This window comes from Pelophylax lessonae (genome assembly GCF_965119305.1).
Source record: "Pelophylax lessonae genome assembly, chromosome: 1".
Taxonomy (NCBI): domain Eukaryota; kingdom Metazoa; phylum Chordata; class Amphibia; order Anura; family Ranidae; genus Pelophylax; species Pelophylax lessonae.
The window spans coordinates 490,666,379-490,682,544 of record NC_138768.1 but is presented as its reverse complement, the minus strand read 5'-3'; the positions used below and the strand labels follow the sequence as shown (position 1 = coordinate 490,682,544).

The following is a 16,166-nucleotide window of genomic DNA, read 5'->3' as shown; positions in this document are numbered from 1 at the left end:
ACAGCATCCCATGTTGAATTAGGCATGCATGGCTGCACCCTTCCTCCTCTGGGTGCATGCCAAGGCACGGCCCTTAAGGCCCTTCAAAATCCTCAGCACCAAGCCCATGATGCTCTTAATCCGGCCCTGACTCCCAGTACCAAGGTACTTGCAGATACTAAGGTACTCCCAGTCCAACTGCTTGGCAGCCCTGGTCTGATGTCAAATCCTGCAGCCTGCAGCCTCCCCCTGTCAGTCTCTCTGCACTCAGTCTGTGCCTGTGTGTGATCCCCCTCCAGCCCCCCCTCGATCAACTGATCAGCCCAGCACACTCACAGTTTCTGGTGTCTCCTCTCCTTTCAGTCCTCCTTCAGTCCTGTCACGCCGTCCGGTGTCTGTCACGCCGACCTCAGCGCCGTCCTTCCTCTCAGGCAGTCACCTTCCCCTCAGCCTCCCTCAACCTTGAGCGTCTCGTGCTCTGCTGCATGGCTCTCTCAATCTCTCTCTCCTCATCCTGGTGGACATCCTCTCCTCTGCCTTTAGTGGTCGCCGGAAATCTTGGTACTGGTCCCTTGGGCAAGAGGTGAAGAGGAGTCCCACCAACTGGGTCTTATCCCTCCTAGAATGGGTTTTTCCATTATAGGGGAACAACAAATGTGGATCTATACATGTTGCTTACAGGGAGATGTCTGCAAAACTTTGGTTAAAGTTACCTATTGTTTTTGTGCTGTATCCCCTAATGAGAGAAATGGAAGTTTCCATCAGCCTATAGAGCTGGATGAACTTATATTTGATGGTGCCTGCATAGTACCAGGACCAAGGCCAACTGGCAAAGCCAAAAGCAAAAAAACAATGATCTTCAATCTGTCTTTAAGGGTGACATTCTGGCCATCACTGTAAGGGTTTTTTTAGTTCCTCTGGGATTAAAACGTTGGGAAAGGCTGGTATGGATAAAACTGTAAAGCTACTTTACTCAAAATTATATTTCAGTCTTACCAGTAAAATTAGAGCGGAAACTGCCAGCTTCTCTCTAGGCTTTTAAAGGGACATACTGAAATTTTTTGTGTCAGACCTAGAGGATGGTGACCAGGGCCATCTTTGACTGGGCCCAGTCATTGTTGGGGAGTCAAAAGCAGCTGCGCTGCTGCTTGCTGGAATCCGCAGGAGTTCCGCCACCTCTGGCACTGGTCATGCTGGCTGCTGATACTGTCGTCTGGGAGAGGAGAGCTGCTTCTGTATTTACAGCTCTCCTTTTCCGGAGGTCATTCAGAACCCTCCCTGCTCAATACATCGATCTCTATGAGAGGAGAGGAGGGAGGGGCAGGGCATCTACACAGGTGGAAGCTTCTCCAGAGACCGTCAGCATGCATGAACATGCTGTAATTTGTAGCTGCTCTTCTGCAGCACCACTCTTGTTTTCTAAGTGGTGGGAGAGGATCTGAAAGAAAGCTCTCTACTAGAACTAGAATCTGAGGGGAGGGGGAGGGGAGGAGAGCTTTGTACATCGAGGGGGGGACTTGGATGTGCAGTGCATCCCCTCAACCCTGCACTCTACGCAAATTGCACCTCCAAACTCAGCACATAGCGCACCCCTGAACCCAGCACATAGCGCACCACTGAACCCTGCACTCTGCACATAGCACACCCCTTGACCCTGCAACCCATACAAAGCAAAGCACACCCCACACCCCTTCACTCCATACAATGCACACCTTTCAAATATGTAATGTTTATGTAGTGCACCCCTCAACCCTGCACTCCATACAATGTGCACCCCTCAACTCTACACTCTGTATGTAGTGCACACTTCAGCTATGCACTCTGTTTGTAGCTCACCCTTCAACCCTGCACTTGTAAGTAGTTCAGCTCTGCAGTCTGTATGTACTGCTTCCCTCAACCCTGCACTCTGTGTGTAGCACACAACTCACCCCAGCACTCTGTACGTAGTGCACCCTTCAAGTAAGCACTCTATATGTAGCTCAACCCTCAATCCTTCACTCTGCACATAGCAAATTCCTCAAGCCTGCACATAGTGTACCCCTCAACTTTGCACATAGCATATCCCTCAACCCTGCACTCTGTATATAGCGCACCCCTCAACCCTGCACTCTGCACATAGCGCACTCCTCAACCCTGCACTCTGCACATAGCGCACTCCTCAACCCTGCATCCCATACAAAGCATACCCCTAAATCTGCACTCCATACAAAGCGCACCCCTCAATCCTGCACTCCATACAAAGCGCACCCTTCAACTATACAATCTTTATGTAGTGCACCCCTCAACCCAGCACTCTGTATGTAGCTCAGCCCTGCAGTCTGTATGAAGCGCACCTCTCAACCCCGCAGTCTGTATGTAGCACACCCCTCACCTCTGCACTCTGTATATAACGCACCCTTCAACAAAGCATTCTGTACATAGCTCACCCTTTAATCCTGCACCCTGTATGTAGCACACTCCTCAACCCTGCACTCTGTAGGTAGCGCACTCTTCTGTATACAGTTCACTCCTGAACTTCTGGTATATAACAATGCCTCAATGTTAGTGCATTTTGGCCACATCCACAATTTGATGCAGAGATAATGACGTGCAGTAACCTCTAGCAACCAATCAGTGAGCGGTAATCATGTTCTGTAACCTCTATCAACCAATCAGTGAGCAGTAATGATGTGCAGTAATCTCTAGCAACCAATCAATGAGCAGGAATGATGTGGAGTAACCTCTAGTAACCAACCAGCAAGCAGAAATGATGTGCTGTAACCCCTAGCAACTAATCAGAGAGTGGTAATGATATGCTGTAACCTCTGGCATCCAATCGCAATCGCTGCCAGATCTGCTGCAACAAACTGATTTTGAGACTAGCTGCTCTTTATTCTCGGGAGGAGGGGGGGCAAGAAAATGTTTGCCCAGGGTTCAATCAATATTAAAGACATCCCTGGGGGTGACAGGGTGGTGATGATCAATTTTCATCAGGAATCAGTCAAAATTCATACAGTATATAGCCATCCTAACCTAGGCACATGGTCTTTTTCTTTTTTCTTTTGCTTAGAGCCTCTGTCATCTTACTCTTAACCCAAACCTTATTTAATTAAGCTAAATAAGTGTTCCACTAATTTTGCTCTACTTTGTTTTGTCTTCCAGTATACAAGGCTCTGCAGTCTGCATTTTTGACATGGAACAGGTGGCCTTGATGTTTTCTGGTCGGTTTAAGGAGCAGCGCTCTCCAGATTCCATATGGACACCAGTCGCTGAGGAACTAGTTCCATCACCAAGGTAATTGATTATATATAAAAAAACATTTTTAATTTTTGTTTGTTTTTGTTAGTAAAATAGAAATATATTGCTTTTATTTTCCTTCTTTTGAAAGCATGATCCAGCTATTCATCGTTTCACTTGTCCTACCCTATATTTCTTTGCAGGAACTTGCTCTTCAAAGGCCTGGTAACTATTGTTTGCTTTCCCTGTGCAGGGTGACTGGTATACGTCCTCCTGTAGCTTTAAAAGCCAGCATTAGTATCCTTAACCCCTTTGTGTAGGAGGGAAAAACAAGCTTTAAGGCCTAAAAATAATTTTGCAACCGCTATGTCTTAGTAAATTGTACATGTCATCGCAACTACTTATTGTATCCAGGTGGATTATACTTTGTTTTTTTTTCTTTCTGGCCAAATTTTTTGGTGGTAAATGGTAATTTTTATTATTAACCACAGGCAAACTGATGTAGGGCTACGTCGCTCATTCCCGCCGCTCTGGGGCGCGCTCCTATGCGCCCCCGCCGCCGCTGATGGCTTGATTGGGTTCAGAACCGATCAGTCATCAGGTCCAGGCCAATGATTTTTGGTCTGGACCCGTTGATCGGTCCTGCCCAATCAGATTCTGATCTGTGCCTGTGAAATGTAAACACAGGCACAGAAAAGACCTGCTCTCCCCTCCCATGATCCTTTTTGGATTCATCGAGAAGAGAGAGCACATCTAAACTGTGAGTACTGCACACCCACACACACACTTAGATAGGCACATTTCACCCCCGATCGCCCCCCCCCCCAGTTAACCCCTACACCTCCTGTCACAAAACACACTGTATACAGTATATAGCATTTTCCTAAATACCCGTATGTGACCAGGTTTAGCGTTTGCGGCCCTTCCTTTTCACTTAGGGTATCCACCCCCCCAATAAAGATTTAACCCCTTCCCCCCTGTCACTTTGCACACTAATACACATGTAATATAGTGTTTTACTGTATTTTGTATTAGGGTGATTGTGACTTGAGTTAGCGCTAGCAAGTTAGTTTCTGTCCCAAGGAGGTTTTAGGGTCCTGCCACCCCCCCCAATAAAGATTTAACCCCCTGATCCCCCCTACACCCCCTGTCACAACACACACTGTATACAGTATATAGCATTTTCCTATATACCCGTATGAGTGGGACTTGTGAACAGGTTTAGCGCTTGCGGCCGTTCCTTTTATACTTAGGATACCCGCCACCCCCCCATAAAGATTTAACCCCCTGATTCTCCCTGATCCCCCCTGATCACTTTCAGTTAACCCCTTCCCCCCTGTCACATTGCACACTAATAAACAGGTAATATAGTGTTTTACTGTATTTTTGTATTAGTGTGATTGTGACTTGAGTTAGCGCTAGCAAATTATTTCCTGTCCCAAATAGGTTTAGGGTCCCCGCCACCCCCCCAATAAAGATTTAACCGTTTCCGTCGCTACCATACACTAGTGGAGTTTTAGTGTAGGGTACAGCACGACACAGTGTAGGGCACACAAACACAGGGTCTCCAAAGATGTTCGATGGTTATCGACATTTTGAGAGACCCAAGCTGGAAAATTGCAGTTCACAAAAAAAAGTGTTAAAAAGAAAATATATATAAAAAAAACAAAAACTAAAAAGTTGTTGTGTCAGTTATTTTTATGTTCTTCTACTCTTCCTACTTTTACTGTACTTTGTTTGTTTTTCATTCTTTTGTTAACCTGTTTCTCTTGCAGGTGCCCGTCAGCTACCACACTGATTTTATATATTCTGACACAAACAGCTTTTGCACTCAGCATATATGGATCCCTCTGATGGCAGCAGCTGTGGTAGGCTGATTTCACCACTGCAGTTAAAATACCTTTAGGTATACGTGGAATATTATCATGTATACCCACCATTAAATCAGTGGTTTTGGTTGTTGGGCGGTTAATGGTGTGTAATACTACACAATATTCCTGTGGTGATTTCTGTTAGGTTCTCTTTTTTTCACTCAGCCCACAGGCCGCATGAAAAAAAAAAAAAAAAAAACCTACACTATATGCCAAAAAAGGACCAGCAATGTATTGGTACGTTGCTGGACTTTGAGTGTTTATACCAGGATGATGCCTGCAGATTTAGGCATCATCTTGGTATCGTTTTTTTACAGCCAGCAGTTGGCTTACATGTAAAAGCAATCCTAGCGGATAATTGGCCACTAGACTGCTTTTACATGCAGTGGGAGGGGACGCCTCCCCGCCTTCCGCCACCTTCCATTGTTTTTCTCGGACTCTCCTGTTAACCCGAGAGTGCAGCCAGTGGTTCAATTATATAACCATAGAGCTGATTGGAGATGAGAATTGCTCCAATCATCTCTATGGCCTAAGATACCAGAAGCTACGAGCATTTCATGACTTCTGTTTCGCCAGAAATAAACAGCGCCATTTAGAAATTGGGAAAGCATCTTATCACACCAATTTTGGTGTGGTCAGGTGCGTTAAGGTCAGAGGAGAGATCAAGAGTCTAAAAGACACCAATTTTTTTAAAAAAAGAGTACCTGTCACTACAGATTGCTATCATAGGGGATATTTAAATTCACTGTGATAACAATAAAAATAATAAAAAAAAAAAAAGGAAAGGTGTCAAAATAACATAAAAAAGCAAACTAATTAACAACCCCCCCCCCCCCCCGTCCCCCCATGCTTGCATGCAAAGGCGCATGCAATCGTTGGTCTAGTGTCATATGTAAACGGCAATTGCAGCATGCATGTGAGGTATTGCCACGAACGCCAGGTTGAGGGCAGTAATTCTTGCAGTAGACCTCCTCTGTAAGTCTAAAGTGGTAACCTGTAAAGACTTTTAAAGGCTTTTAAAAATGTACGTAGTTTGTTGCGCTGCACAGGCGTGCACAATTTTTAAAGCATGTCATGTTTGGTATCTATGTACTTGGCATAAGATTTTAAATTTTACCAAACAATTTGGAATTATATAGTGTATTTGTTCATTATATTTAAAAAAAAAAATGTATTTTTTTTGCAGAAATTGCGTTTGGAAAATCTGTGTGCAAATACCGTGTGACAAAAAAAATTGCAACATCCATCATTTTGTTCTATAGGGCCTCTGCTTTAAAGAAATATATAATGTTTGGGGGTTCAAAGTAATTTTCTAGTAAAATAAAAAAATATTTTTTCATGTAAACAAAAAGTCACAGAAAAGGCTTGGTTTTCAAGTGGTTAGAAGAGTGGGTGATGTGTGGCTAAGTTTGAGCGTAAAATGCCGGGACAGTTCAAACACCCCCCAAATTACCCCTTTTTGAAAAGAAGACACCCAAAGCTATTTGCTGAGAGGCATATTGAGTGCATGGATAATTTTATATTTTGCCCTAAGTTTCGGGAAGGTGACAGTTTGCTTTTTTTTTGTTTTTCTTTTACACAAAGTTGTCACTAAATGATGTATGGGTATATGTGAAATGACACCCCAAACACATTTTGCTGCTTCTCCTGAGTATAGGGATACCACATGTGTGAGACTTTTTGGAAGCCTAGCTGTGTACGGGACCCGAAAACAAATCCCCACATTCAGGTTTTCTAATGGTGTAAATTGTGTATTTTACCTCCACACTCCCCGTGTCACAGTTTCAGAGGCCCTAAAATTTCAAGATAGCACAAAACCCCCCAAATGACCTCATTTTGCAAAGTAGACACTCCAAGCTATTTGCTGAGAGGCATGGTGAGTCAATGGAATAGTTTATATTTTGCCACAAGTTTCGGGAAAATTATTGTTATTTTTTGTTTTTTTACACAAAGTTGTCAGTAAATGATATATTGCTCACACATGCCATGGGTATATGTGGAATGACACCCCAAAATACATTCCTCTGCTTCTCCTGAGTACAGGGATACCCCATGTGTGAGACTTTTTGGCAGTCTAGCCACATTACAGGACCCCTTTCGGCTTTCTAAGGGCGTAAATTGTTGATCTCACTCCTTACTACCTATCACACTTTTGGAGGCCATAAAATGCCAAGATGGCACAACCCCCCCCCCCCCCAATTGACCCCATTTTGCAAACTAGACACTCCAATCTATTTGCTGAGAGGCATGGTGAGTATTTTGCAGCTCAAATTTTTTGGGAAAATGAAGAAAAAACAGGAAAATGCATTTTTTTCCTATTTTTTCAATTTCCAAAACTTTGTGACAAAAAGTGAGATCTGCAAAACACTCAACATGCCTCTGTGCAAATAGCTTAGGGTGTCTACTTTCCGAAAAGGGGTAATTTGGGGAGTTTGTGCTGTCTTGGCATTTCATGGCCTCCGAAACTGTGATAGGTAGTCAGGAGTGAAATCAACAATTTACGCCCTTGGAAAGCCTGAAAGTGGGGATTGGTTTTCGGGTCCTGTACTCGGCTAGACTGCAAAAAAGTCTCACACATGGGGTATCTCTGTACTCAGGAGAAGCAGCAGACTGTATTTTGGGGTGTCATTTCACATATACCCATGGCATGTGTGAGCTATATTTTAATGAATTGACAACTTTGTGTAAAAATAAATAAATAAATAATATATTTCTCGGACCTTGTGGCAAAATATAAAATATAAATATTCCATGGACTCACCATGCCTCTCAGCAAATAGCTTGGGGTGTCTTCTTTCCAAAATGTGGTCATTTTGGGGGGTTTTGTGCCATCTTGGAATTTTATGGCCTCCGAAACTGTGACAGGTAGTGCGGAGGTGAAATGCACAATTTACGCCCTTAGAAAACCTGAGAGTGTTGATTGGTTTTCGGGGTCCTGTACACAGCTAGGCTCCCAAAAAGTCTCACAAATGTGGTATCCCTGTACTCAGGAGAAGCAGCAGAATGTAATTTGGGGTGTCATTCCACATCTACCCATGGCATGTGTGAGTAATTTATCTTTTAGTGACAACTTTGTGTTAAAAAAAATTAAAAAAAAATGTAATTTTCCCAAAAACTTGTGGCAAAATTTAAAATATTCCATGGACTCACCATGCCTTTCAGAAAATAGCTTGCAGTGTCTACTTTCCAAAATGGGGTAATTTGGGGGGGGGGGGGGGGTTGTGCTATCTTAAAATTTCAGGGCCTCCGAAACTGTGATGGGTAGTGAGGAGTAAAATCAAAAATTTACGCCATTAGAAAACCTGAAGATGGTGATTGATTTTCGGGGTCCCGTACACAGCTAGGCTCCCAAAAAGTCTCCCACATGGGGTATCCCCATACTTAGGAGAAGCAGCAGAATGTATTTTGGGGTGTCATTCCACATATACCCATGTCATGTGTGAGAAATTTATCTTTTAGTGACAACTTTGTGTTAAAAAAAATTAGTAATATCCCCAAAACTTGTGGCAAAATATAAAATTTTCCATGAACTCGCCATGCACTCAGCAAATAGCTTGGGGTGTCTATTTTCCAAAATGGGGTCATTTGGGGGGGTTTTGTTGTATCTTGACATTTCAGGGCCTCTTAAACCGTTATAGGTAGTGAGAAAATGCAATGAAAAATGTACGCCCTTTGTAATTCTGATGGTGGGGATTGGTTTTCGGGGTCCTGTACACAGCTAGGCTCCCAAAAAGTCTCACATATGTGGTATCCTTGTACTCAGGAGAAGCAGCAGAATATATTTTGGGGTGTAATTACACGTATACCCATAGCATGTGTGAGCAAAATATAATTTCAAAGACAACTTTGTGTAAAAAAAAAAAATTTTTTTTTTGTCATTTTTCAAACACCTGTGACAAGAAAATGAAATATTCAATGAGCTCAACATGCCTCTCAGGACATTCCTTAGGATGTCTACTTCCAAAAATGTGGTAATTTGGGGGGGTTTTGTACTGCCCTGCCATTTTAGCACTTCATGAAATGAGATAGGCATTCAGAAATTAAAGTTGCGTAAATTCCAGTATTTACACCATAGTTTGTAGACGCTATAACTTTTGCGCAAACCAATAAAAATACGCTCATTTAGATGTTTTTTTTTTTCAAATACGTGTAGCTAACACATTTTGGCCAAAATATGACATAAATTGAGTATATTGGATATTTTTTAAAAGACAAAGTTGAAAATGTAATTTTTTCTCAAAAGGTTTGCTCTTTTTTTTATTAATATCGCAAAAAATAAAAAGCGCGGAGGTGATCAAATACCACCAAAAGAAAGCTCTGTTTGTGGGAAAAAAAGGACGTAAATTTCGTTCGGGTACAGCATTGCATGACCGCACAATTGTCAGTTAAAGTCACGCAGTGCCAAGTTTAAAAAAGGGCTCTGGTCTTTGAGCAGCCAAATCCTCCAGGGCTTAAGTGGTTAAAGGAAATCTGTTCCAAAATATAAAATAAATATTTTTTAAAAAAAATGTAGCTGTATATTTTTTGCTACTTACACCAAAGAACAACCCAAAATAAATTCTACTGCTCCTGGCGATTGCAGCGATATCACATATGTGTATGTAATGTTGTAACATAATGGTATGTACGTTGTTGTTTGTACCCGTAGTAGTGCCTAGAAGCAATAGTGCGCATTTTGCTTTTTTTTTCATCGATCAATGGACGTTCAACTTTTAATTGCACCTAATTAAAATGAATAAGACCTCGATATGGCGAATGGGAAAGCACAATCAAATAGGCGAACGCCTAATAGTAAATTGTAAATCAGCATAGTCGCGTTTATATAATTGGCAAAAGCAAACGTGTTTCCTAGATGGTGCCAAACTACAGGAATGAGGCACAAACTTGTTTGTGTGTGTTGGAGTGCAGTATTGGTAATTGTGATGTGTTTTACATCTTTTGATGCTAATTATACTGTAGTTTTAATTCTCTTTTCTGTTTTTTTTTTTTTTGTTACCTGTTTTGCAAACTAATGCATTTCTTAATGAGTGTTAAAGAGTAATGCATACTATTTTCTAATGTTAACAATATAGAACATTTAGTTATATCTCTATTATAGCAAAAATAATGTTTAATGTCTGGATAGAATTCAATTAGAATGCTGACTTGTATTTATATATGTTTATTCTTGAATCATGGTACTACTATATATTCTAGTTCTAAATCTGGTCAGCATGGTGACTTAGTGGTCAATACTCAGAACTAGCAGCATTCAGGTCATAAGTTAAATTCCCAGCCATGGTGACACCTGCCCAGGGAACACAAAAGCACAATCCAATCCGATAGGCAAACGGCTAGGTTCACACATGTTCGGTGTGAACAGTGTTGGTCATGTAACCTAAAAAAAGTAATTTAGTTATAGTTACTAGTTACTTCTCCCAAAAAGTAACTGAGTTAGTGACTGAGTTACTTCAGTGAAAAAAGTAACTAATTACCAGGGAAAGTAACTATTGCGTTACATTAAAAAAATAACCAAATGTATCAAATAAATTATATGCCGCTTGTATGCATGGTATATGAGTGGTACCTGAATGGTATTTGCTGAGAGTGGCACTGTGGTACCTGCGTGGTACACTGCCGGTGTATAGGGTGGGTGGGTAGGTGTATTTGGGGGTCAGTGGGTGTATATGGTGGGTAGGTGTGTATATAGGGGTCAGTGGGTGTATAGGGTAGGTGGGTGTATATAGGGGTCAGTGGGTGTATAGGGTGGGTAAGTGGTGGTGGTGGTGGCTGATAGTGGTGTGGCGCACTGTGGGGGTCTGAGTCCTTCTGACTGTGTGAGTAACTGTATTTTGTTTTTTGGTACCTGCTGCTGTCTGGAGTGGCTGGCTGCTGGTGGTGGTGGTGGTGGCTGGTGGTGGTGTGGCACACTGGTGGTGGGGGTCTGAGTCCTGTGGTGTGGCACACTGGTGGTGGGGGTCTGAGTCCTGACTGAGTCCTCCTGTCTTGACTGTCTGTGACTGAGTTTTTTTTGGTACCTGTTGTGCTGCTGCTGCAGTGCTGCCTGGCTGGCTGCTGGTGGTGGCTGGCTGCTGGTGTGTTAAGGCTGCTGCTGCTGGTGGTGGTGGTGGCTGGCTGCTGGTGCTGGTGGTGGCTGGCTGCTGCTGGTGGTGGTGGTGGCTGCTGCTGGTGGTGGTGGTGGCTGGCTGCTGCTGGTGGTGGTTGTGGCTGGCTGCTGGTGGTGGTGGTGGCTGGCTGCTGGTGGTGGTGGTGGTGCTGGCTGCTGGTGGTGGTGGCGGCTGGCTGCTGGTGGTGGTGGTGGTGGCGGCTGGCTGCTGGTGGTGGTGTGTGGCCTGCCCAGGCACACTGGAGTCCGTCTGGCTCCATCCTCCTCCTCCAGGCCTGTGCTGCTGCCTCTCTCTCTCATCGTAACAAATATAAGTTGCGCTGTATGTGATCAGAATGTTAAATGAGTAATTAAATGTCCATAGAGTCCATTGAAGGGCTAGATGAAAAGATGTGACTGTAGGTATCCGTGTGGATTTAAGACTTACCAGAAATCAATAAAAAGTATGCAATGGAAACCCTGGAACAGCTGTCCAAATGGATACGCATAATCTCGGAAGGCCACCACAATGGAGTTTAGATGAGGAAAAAAATGAAAAATGCCGTAGCGTAAAACCAAAACAACTAGTGAAAACAGACTAGTGCACTCACAATGTGAGACTATCACCAACCATGAATTTAAAGTGATAGGGTGCTGAATAAATACTCCTTACCAGAGTAAAATATAAATCAATGAATTCTGTGACAATCCACACAAGATTCCAGGTGATAGAGTGAAATATAAATGAAACTTCCACCATCAAAAGGAATTGATTAAATACTCCTTACCAAACATAAATAGTAAAAAGCTGATCTGTGAACATGCAGGAAACAGGACACCTCCACCGATATAAATGCTGCTTACCAGATAATCTTAATAAGAGGACTCGTGATAAATAATCCAAAAGAGTTCCTGATAGGTGATAAACCCGTGACACCACCACCTATATTAAATCTCCTTACCAGATGACAATGAATTCATGCAAGTGATCTGATAATTTGATGGATTGGATCAATGCAGAGAATCGGACCTCGGGTGCCAGCCAATGGGGACTCAGGGGTAAGCAGGATGCAGGCAAAGATTCAACCATATAGAATAAAGAAAAGCGCCATAGCATAAAATCCCACAGATTTATTCAATAAAAAAGGAAACACACTTACAAATGTTGATTAAAAATTGCAGGGGAGAGATGTAAGCAGCCGCCGGCCGGATGGCTCCGCTCGCCCGTACTTCCTAGACGCTTGTGAGGGTGACGTCAGCACGCAGTGATCCGACGCGTTTCGTCATAGATGACGTTTTCAAAGGACGCCACCTATTTATATCCAAGAGGAGCCCTGAAGTGATAACTGGAACTCCCCGATCGGCCATATTTGAAACTGGGACACAGTAAACAGGAAAAGGAAATATTAAACCAAGGACCGGAACTAACCGATCAGCCATTTTTATAATGGGAAACGGAATATAACAAAGTCAAAACAGAAAAGAGAACCAGTAACTCCTTTGACACAGTAACTTGGCTCAAAAGATAACAAATAAAGTTAATGAATAGATCACATAAATAAATTAAAATTGTGAATAAAACTGACTACATAGGTTAAATATTATGGTTACAGGAGCCACCAAAAACAAGGTCCAAAATTAAATAAACTTTGGGTGCATCAAAGGAGTAAAGTAATGTGGATATTAAAAGTATATAAGGCTGGCTCTACACATTAGAAGGGGCCACCAAAATGAATAGGATAATATAATGATGTACAAAGTGAATATGGATGCCATCAAGGGGTCCGACGATCAGATCAGGGCAATATACAAAAAAACAGCCTCAAATCCATATACATTATATAGCAATAGGAAGATAAATACATAAATAAATAAATAAATAAATATACTCCCAAGTACATACATGAAAGTACACCCAAATACATTATGGTTGTTAATAAATATAGATAAATCTATGCATTATCAATAAAGGCGTTTAATTCAGTATCTACATTTAATCCCAACGGCGTATATTACATAGTTAGTGAGGTTGAAAAAAGACATCAGTCCATCCAGTTCAACCTATGATGTGTGTGTGTGTGTTTGCTTTTAACCGTACATTGTATACTCCTGTATGTTGTGGTCTCTAAGGTGCCCATCTAATAGTTTTTTTAAACTATCAATGCTCCCTGCTGATACGACTGCTTGTGGAAGAGAATTCCACATCCTTACCGCTCTTACAGTGAAGAACCCCTTACGCATTTTAAGGTTAAACCGCCTTTCCTCTAGTTTTAGTGAGTGGCCACGTGTCTTATTGTATCTCCTTTCTCTGAATAGTTTGTTCCTTATGCTAGGGTCGCCAGTACAGAATTTGTACATTAATATCATATCCCCTCTCAAGCGTCTCTTCTCCAGAGAGAATAGGTTCAGTGCTTGTAGTCTTTCCTCATAGCTGATGTCCTCCATTCCCCTAATTATTTTTGTTGCCCTTCTCTGGACTCTTTCCAATTCCAGCACATCCTTCCTGAGGACCGGTACCCAGAACTGGACAGCATACTCCAGATGTGGCCGGACCAGAGTCTTGTAGAGAGGGAGAATAATCTCTCTATTTCTGGAGTGAATCCCCTTTTTTATACATCCCAGTATTCTGTTGGCTTTGCTTGCAGCGGCTTGGCATTGCATGCCACTGCCAAGCCTGTTGTCTACCAGTACCCCCAAGTCTTTTTCCATCCTAGACTCTCCCAGAGGTTCCCCCCCTAGTGAGTAGCTTGCTTTCTGGTTTCTGGCCCCCAAGTGCATTACTTTACATTTTTCAACATTAAACCTCATCTGCCATGTAGTTGCCCACCCCGTTATTTTGTTCAGGTCCGCTTGTAAGGTTTCCACATCCTGCATAGAATATATTGGTAAGCTTAGTTTAGTATCATCCGCAAATACTGAGATTTTACTAGATATCCCCTCCTCTAGATCATTTATGAATAAATTAAACAGGATTGGTCCCAGGACAGAACCCTGGGGGACCCCACTTTCCACACCCGCCCAATCCGAGTACTCCCCATTAATCATCACCCTCTGGACTCTCCCCTGGAGCCAGTTCTCTATCCAGGTACTCACCTTATGGTCCATACCTACCTTCCTTAGTTTGTACAGTAAGCGTTTGTGGGGAACGGTGTCAAAGGCCTTTGCAAAGTCCAGATACACCACATCCACAGGCTTACCTTTATCTAGGTGGCAGCTCACTTCATCGTAGAAGGTTAATAGATTGGTTTGGCAAGAACGATTTTTCATGAATCCATGCTGATTACTACTAATAATACAGTTTTCATTACTAAAGTCTTGTATGTGGTCCCTTAACATCCCCTCCAAAATCTTGCAGACTACAGATGTTAGGCTGACCGGCCTATAGTTACCCGGGATACATCTCGGCCCCTTTTTAAATATTGGTACCACGTTGGCTTTTTTCCAATCAGCTGGCACCATACCCGTCTGTAAACCATCCTTAAAGATCAAGAATAATGGTCTGGCAATCACCTGGCTGAGCTCTTTAAGAACCCTCGGGTGCAAGCCATCCAGTCCCGGTGATTTATTTATGTTAAGTTTCTTTAGTTTAGTTTTAAGTCTATCTTCTGTTAGCCATGGCGGTATTTCCTGAGGTGTGTTGTTTAGTTCGGCCTTACAAGCTAGGTTCGTGTAGCCCCCCGATTCTTTTGTGAAGACTGAAGAGAAGAGATTATTTAACACTTCCGCCTTTTCTCTGTCCTCAGTGGCCATATTTCCTTTGTCATCTTTTATGGGGCCAATGTGTTCTGGCCTCGCTTTCTTACTGTTTATATACTTAAAGAACTTCTTGGGGTTCTTTTTACTCTCCTCCGCTATATGTCCCTCGTGTTCTATTTTAGCTGCCCTAATTTCGTTTTTACATTTCTTATTACACTCTTTGTAATGCCTAAATGCTGCCAATGACCCCTCAGTCTTGTATTTTTTGAAGGCCTTTTCTTTAGCACTAATATGCATTTTTATGTTGGAGTTTAGCCACCCAGGGTTTAGTTTTGCTCTTTTAAATTTATTTCCCTTTGGAATGCACTGGTCAATCCCTTTGTTAAGTATGCTCTTGAAGCACTCTCATTTTTCCTCCGTGTTCTTTGTTCCCAGGGTTCTATCCCAATTGATATTTTCTAGCAGTTTTGGGAAATTGGCTCTTTTGAAATTCAGCGTCCTTATATTACCTCTCTGCTTCCTATTACTGTAATTAATACTGAAACTTATTGACCTATGGTCACTGTTTCCTAAGTTGCCCCGTATTTCTATATCCGTGAGCAGGTCTGTATTGTTGGTTATCAGTAGGTCAAGTACCGCATTGTTTCTTGTCGGTGCATTCACCATCTGACCCATGAAATTGTCCTGCAAAACATTTAGGAACTGCCGAGCCTTGGCTGAGTGTGCGGTTCCTTCTGCCCAGTCTGCCCAGTCTATATCAGGATAATTAAAGTCCCCCATTATAATGACATTTCCCATCCTTGCTGCCAATCCTATCTGTAAAATGAGGTCCGCCTCCCCCTCCTCCCTCTGGTTGGGGGGCCTATAGCATACGCCCAATATTACCTTCCCCACCGTGCCTTCCCTTTGAAGCTCTACCCATAGGGATTCTGCCTCGTCCATAGCTCCATTATTTACCTGTACACTGTTCTTAATATACAGACATACCCCTCCCCCTTTTTTACCTTCTCTATCTCTGCGATAAAGGGAATACCCCTGAATGGTCGCCATCCAGTCATGAGAGCTGTCAAACCAAGTCTCTGTTATCCCCACAAAATCTAAGTCCTCCTCAAACATCAGTAGCTCCAGCTCTCCCATCTTGTTGGCCAGGCTTCTGGCATTGGTATACAAACCTCTTAATTTTGACCGGTTACATATATCCTCATTTGATGTTTTTAGGCTGCTCTCTCGATTTTTCCCCATACCCCCATTTCTGCCCTCTGAAATTTCTTTCCACTGGCTAATTCTACATCTGTACCCTCCCCCCCGTCACCTAGTTT

General features: G+C 42.7%; 1 protein-coding gene across 4 annotated transcripts in view; it reads left to right on the top strand.

The window, feature by feature from the left end:
• Nucleotides 1–16,166, top strand: part of SEMA6B (semaphorin 6B) — a 1,069,016-nt gene that overhangs the window by 918,168 nt on the left and 134,682 nt on the right. For all 4 annotated transcript variants that reach the window (XM_082263355.1, XM_082263357.1, XM_082263356.1 and 1 more), the window contains exon 10: nt 3,121–3,252. In XM_082263355.1, the coding sequence (XP_082119481.1) occupies nt 3,121–3,252 (132 nt within the window). The remainder of the gene's footprint in view (nt 1–3,120; nt 3,253–16,166) is intronic.